Source organism: Borostomias antarcticus (genome assembly GCF_949987555.1).
Source record: "Borostomias antarcticus genome assembly, chromosome: 3".
In the NCBI taxonomy this organism is placed as follows: Eukaryota; Metazoa; Chordata; class Actinopteri; order Stomiiformes; family Stomiidae; genus Borostomias; species Borostomias antarcticus.
This window is the reverse complement of record NC_140236.1, coordinates 6,759,883-6,765,381: the sequence shown is the minus strand read 5'-3', so window position 1 is coordinate 6,765,381 and position 5,499 is coordinate 6,759,883. Positions and strand designations below refer to the sequence as shown.

General features: G+C 43.3%; 1 protein-coding gene across 1 annotated transcript; it reads right to left on the bottom strand.

The window, feature by feature from the left end:
• Nucleotides 1-1,347: 1,347 nt before the first annotated feature.
• On the bottom strand, nucleotides 1,348-2,574 carry her9 (hairy-related 9; the record flags this gene model as incomplete). Its single annotated transcript, XM_084462002.1, has 4 exons — nucleotides 1,348-1,928; nucleotides 2,056-2,143; nucleotides 2,237-2,332; nucleotides 2,467-2,574. The coding sequence occupies 4 exons, from the start codon at nucleotides 2,572-2,574 to the stop codon at nucleotides 1,348-1,350; spliced, it is 873 nt and encodes a 290-aa protein (XP_084318128.1).
• Between the last annotated feature and the right edge of the window lie 2,925 nt (nucleotides 2,575-5,499).

The following is a 5,499-nucleotide window of genomic DNA, read 5'->3' as shown; positions in this document are numbered from 1 at the left end:
ATAGTTTATTTTTGAGCTGAGCAGGCGATGCGCTCTCGCGCAGGAGACTATTGCTGAACCTTTTTGACCGGCGGTCACCAGGGTGTAACCTTATCCCAAGAAAAGGGGGCCTGTTGACTGCAAGTGGCTGACACACGGCTAGCGCCACGCCGCCTGCCGCAGCGACATGTCCCCCAGTTCCGTACCGCCTCACTCCTGAGAGATAAGCTTACACCCAGGGATAACCGAGAAGGGGAGAGAGAGGGAGACGGGGTGTGGGGGTAAAATGCTTCATTAAAAGGACATCTCAAATGCATTTGATGTAGCCTAACCCATAATCACAGCAGCCCCATATAGCTGCTTTGATCAATTAAACTCTCCATCAAAAGTAACCTAGTCTATAGCCTACCCACCAAGGCACTAAACTCCCCCACGCTCCTACGTTTTCCCGCGATTCAGGTATGTCTATTCTGAGTAAAGCTGAACAATTGATACACAAAAGGAAGCGAGGATCCGTCCATATTCCCTTTTCAGTGGGGCAATCTGTTAGTGACATTAACCCCAGAGCGCATTTCCCAGGCCTATGAATAGGCTTTAAGACTTCTTAAAGATCCCGCTGCATACAGGATGAGACCCCTTTTCAAACTTTTAATTACCTTCTTGCAAAAGAAAAAAGCCACCCCCTGCCATGGTCACGTCAACACATACATTATCTAGCTGGACACCAACTCCCGCCAAACTGAAAAGGTAGGGTATGAGTTTCAAAACCTATGAGTTATTCTCCTAAACAAGAATTCAAAAGACTATAGACTGTGCCTAACAGACTAGCTACATTAAGCTATACCTTATATTTGCTCTGCATGTACGATTACGCCTTATTCATAGGCCTCTGATATTAAAGGACACTGACATTTTACGCATGGGGAGGTAGAATTGAGAAGACACCTTATTGCTGAAGCAATAGGCTACATTTTTCTAGAGCCTAATGATATAAACAAAGTGAGGACAAATTACATTCGTTTTTAACAACTGATTTATTGGAACAACGGGCCATTGCCCAACTTCAATTTCAACATAAAATGACAAACAATACAAAACACACAGCTTTGGTATAACAATCAATAACAACTCTGTACAAAACTAAATCTTTCCATAAAAAGTACTTCATACAACATTTTAATAAACTTCCATTGCATGAACAGCATAGGTCTATTTATCACCACATCCAAATTTTGGAATCAGCCAATAAATAAAATAACCAAATCTTTTGCTATGTCCAACAAAGGAAACAATGTTCCATAGAACGGAACTTTGAACTCAATGAAACTAAAAGTTCATTTATAAGTGTCCATATATCCCCGCATCAAATTACCAGGGCCGCCAAACAGGCTCAGAGCTCTCTGGACCAGTGCTGACACCGACAGGGCTGACAGCCTGAGGCACGCCGGCGAAGGATGTCATCCCATGCACAGGTGATGCTACCGTCGGCGCAGAGCTGGCATGGACGGGACTGGCGTTGACTGTGACAGGTACACCTGCGTTTGCGTAAAGGGGGATCACGGGCGTTGTGGCGGAGCCGAAGGCGGGGTTGGGAATGAGAAAGGCAAACTGTCCATCTGTGGCGGGCACCAGCTGGAACCCCCCGAACACTTTGGGGGACATGGCTTCAGAGGGGCTGAGCTTGGAACCCATAGAAGCACTGTTGATCGGCAAAGTGGAGGGTAGCTGCACGTGAAGGGGCTGTAGGTGCGCCTGTTGAGACGGGGCTTGCTGGGGGTAGTTCATGGCGATCATCTGGCCCATGCAGCCGGACAGGTGGTTGAGGAGCCGCGACCTCACCTCCGTGTTTACCCCTTCGCTGGTGGACAAGAAACGGGTGACTTCGTTCATACATTCGTTGAATCCCGCCCGGTATTTACTCAGGACGGTTGAGTCGGCTGACAGAGCTGCTGAGAAAAAGAGAGAAGATATTTGGAATTAAAATAAAATAAAATAATTGTTGCATCAACTTCACTTTGGACTACAGGTTTTGTAGCCTAGATGATCAAATAATAGGACACTGGTATTTCAACTCACCAGTCATCTGCACACGCTGTAAATTCCTCAAGTGCTTCACTGTCATCTCCAGAATATCGGCTTTCTCCAGTTTAGAATGTCTGGAACTCTGTAAGGGGCACATGATTAGATATTGATTCACAACGAAATCATTGTGACTCGACTGATCGTTTTAATTTGTTCACTGCAAAGTCAAACTTACATCTTTCTTAAGTGCATCGAGGATAAGTGTCTTAAGTTGTCCAAGGCTTTCGTTTATCCTCGCTCTCCGGCGTTTCTCCATGATGGGTTTGGTGGACTGAAAAATACATATTTTACATGAATATTTTGCTAATCCCATATGAAAATATTCAACGAGGTTCAGACATCTTGCTCCATATCCATTTTGAAGAGAAGGTACGCTGGTAGGCAAACAACTGTTTAAAGTCTTACCTTTCTATGCTCACTAGCATTTTTGGGTTTGTCTGGAGTGTGTGACCCAGTCGCTGGGGCACCAGCAATAGGGGATGCCGTCTGTTTCTCCATAGTATCAGCTGGCATCTTGAATTAAACGAACCTCCTCGACTTATAGAAGTGAATAAATCCTTTGAAAAAGTGGAGAAGGTTTCTCGGTATCTCTGCGCTTCAATGTTTAGACAGAATCTAAACAAATGTGAAGAATAGCATGTGATAGTCACGGAGAATTGAGGGAGTCCCACTGATCAGCTATATCACTTGTTATCACTAAACTGTCATCTGAGTAAGAGCGTGCTTGGGGCGAGGTTGCGTCAGGCAGGTCGAGTCTGCTCTGGCGCAGACACACGCCAGCGGTACTTATAGATGGTTCGCATGCTCCCAGTTCGTGTGAAACCCTCTCTGCATTCTTTCCCACACTCGTCTCAACCAATAGGCGCGCGGACTCACCCATTGGGCGCGGGGCAGACCGCTGATTGGACAACACCCCCGCGGGCTGTCAGTCACGCGCTGCTCAATCAGCCCTGGAGGGACAAACAACAAAGCGGCGAGTGCAGTCGGGCTGGCTGTGAAGCGATAAGGGGAATTGGGAGAATGCGCTGGATGTTTGCTTCCAAGTTTTTCATACCCTTCAAGAATGTATGCTTTTTGTGTTAGCACAAACGTTTCAGAATAAATATGACCAAGATATGACAAACTTATGTTGTCTATGAAACACTTTTTTGATATAGCCTAATGTTTTTTATGTCAGAATTATAGCCTAATGTTGCATGATTGTTTTGTCAACAGGTTATATTCCTGTAATCATTAGCCTATTTTAAGTGGCTGTTTTTCTTATAAGTCCCCAAAATCTCCGGATAATGTATTGTAGGTCTAAAGCACAGGCAAGAGGCAAACTAAATAAATTAATTTATAATTTCGATTAAACTTTTATGCACGCATAAAGTTGAATTAGTAGCCTATGCCAGATAAGACTGATGTAATGCAATGATACCACGTAATCAATTGTACAAGCTTATTTTTAGTTTGGCTTTAAAACCAGTTCCCTTTTTTTAATCATAACTCAATAGCCTAATCCAAATATCCAGTTGCGCCTCCAAGGAGAAAAACAGCTGTAAAGGCACGCGAGGCGGTTTGCAGCAGCACGTAGGAAACCAATGGCAGACGGCCACTTTATGCAAATTAAACGAAGGCGGTTCTCATTGGCTGTGTGAACATCCATGTGTCAATCATTCCAGGGCGGGAGCCGTGAACGGGCGGTGAGCGATGCGACATCTGTCCGCGTGCCAGTCACACTGTGTGCGCCTGCTCCGTGCACTTCAGCCTCCGCTGAGCACGTGCCAGAACTGGCTTCGCTGATTGCAGAGGAGAGACGAGGGAGTTTTCTTTTCCAACTGGTGATTTCTCATCGCAGCTTGGAAATATGTTGTAATAAATGCCAGTCTTATTCAGTTTAAACAAGTGAAATCGAATAATAGATGAAGTGGTGAAATAATAAACAAATTATGTACATGCATTTAAGGCAATATGCAAATGATCATTGATGATAAGATTCAGTTGTTTTTTTTTACACATGCAACTTTGAATTAGAACTTTGCACAAATGTCACATTTTAACAAACGTAACATAAACGGCTACATTGTTAAACGCTCCGTTCGATGGCTAATGCAAACATAAAACACCTACTGAACTATACATTTGTAAGAATTGAGCACATAGGCTACGCGTTTGAAGGAGAAGAGCGCCATCTCCTGACTAATGCCTCAAAGACTGTCACGTCAAGATGTAGAACCTATTACTATAATTTCCCAAAAGAAACATTGGCTGTTTGCATAAGGTAAAATGTTCAGAGCTCACACCGAATTACAACGGTAGGCTAATGGAATATTAAAATAATAGCATATTTCTGTTCCCTTGAAAACACTGAGCAGCCTCGATCACCAAGGGGTTCTTTTTTTCTTTTTCTTTTTTGACAGATTACCTCATTAATAGCACAGTTAATTATGAGCAAGAAGGAATATATCAAAACTCCCTAAGCCTTGCAGGCAACACGCGAAGTTATTTCCTCTCAAAATAAAGTGATGCGGGTTCGTCTTCAAGGGGTAGTCTAGTCTACTCATGGCGCTTATTTTGGCCACCAGGAGGTAGTCATGTCCAAATCATCAGTAGCCTACCCTATCATAACTATTGAATACAATTGTTTTGATTTATTGTGGGATCACTATGTGGAATCATGCCTTAACCAAGCCATCTGAATTACTTAATAATTAGAAAATAAACCCCTGAAAGACACTATGTAGACTAGGCCTACTTGTTTTTGTACATTGTCTTGGTTTTAAAAAAAAAATCATGTATTTTCCCCACATAGATCAATAAATTAGGTTACTAGCCTACTTACAAAAACATGTACAAGTAATTGTGGGAAGAAAAACCTACATTCCCATATTAGTCTATGTAAACATTAAAACAACTAACATAAGAGTGACATGAACGCAGCAGGCTACTGGAATAAAATCAAATTCCTCTCTCGTCCCACATACATTACATCCTGTATCAAACACATATCCAAACTGATATCACAATGCAATAAATGAACAAAAACAGATTGGTATAAGATCTTTTAACACAGGTTAAGTACAGTTTTGGGACAACCCACCTTTCCAGACACAAACACAGCCAAAAGATACCCCTTGGAGAACGAATGGCACATTTCCACATTAAAGTCCCAAGTTACAATGAGTGTATTACACCCTCTGAGGATCCTCAGATGTAAGAGTAATCTTACAACCCCCGCCTGAGACCATGATCCAGAGTTGATCACTAGTCCATTGAGATGGCCAAATGTAATAAAAGTGTGTTAAGCCTCGCTCCTGCCCAGGCTGCCAGCGCAGCATCACTCATTGTTGAGGAGCTCTTGTCCTCCGTGGGTGAGCTCCGCCGAAGCATGCTGGACACTTGTTTACCCAGGATCTCCAGGTCTCAAGGGCCAGCTGTGTCTACTTGGGCGCATGT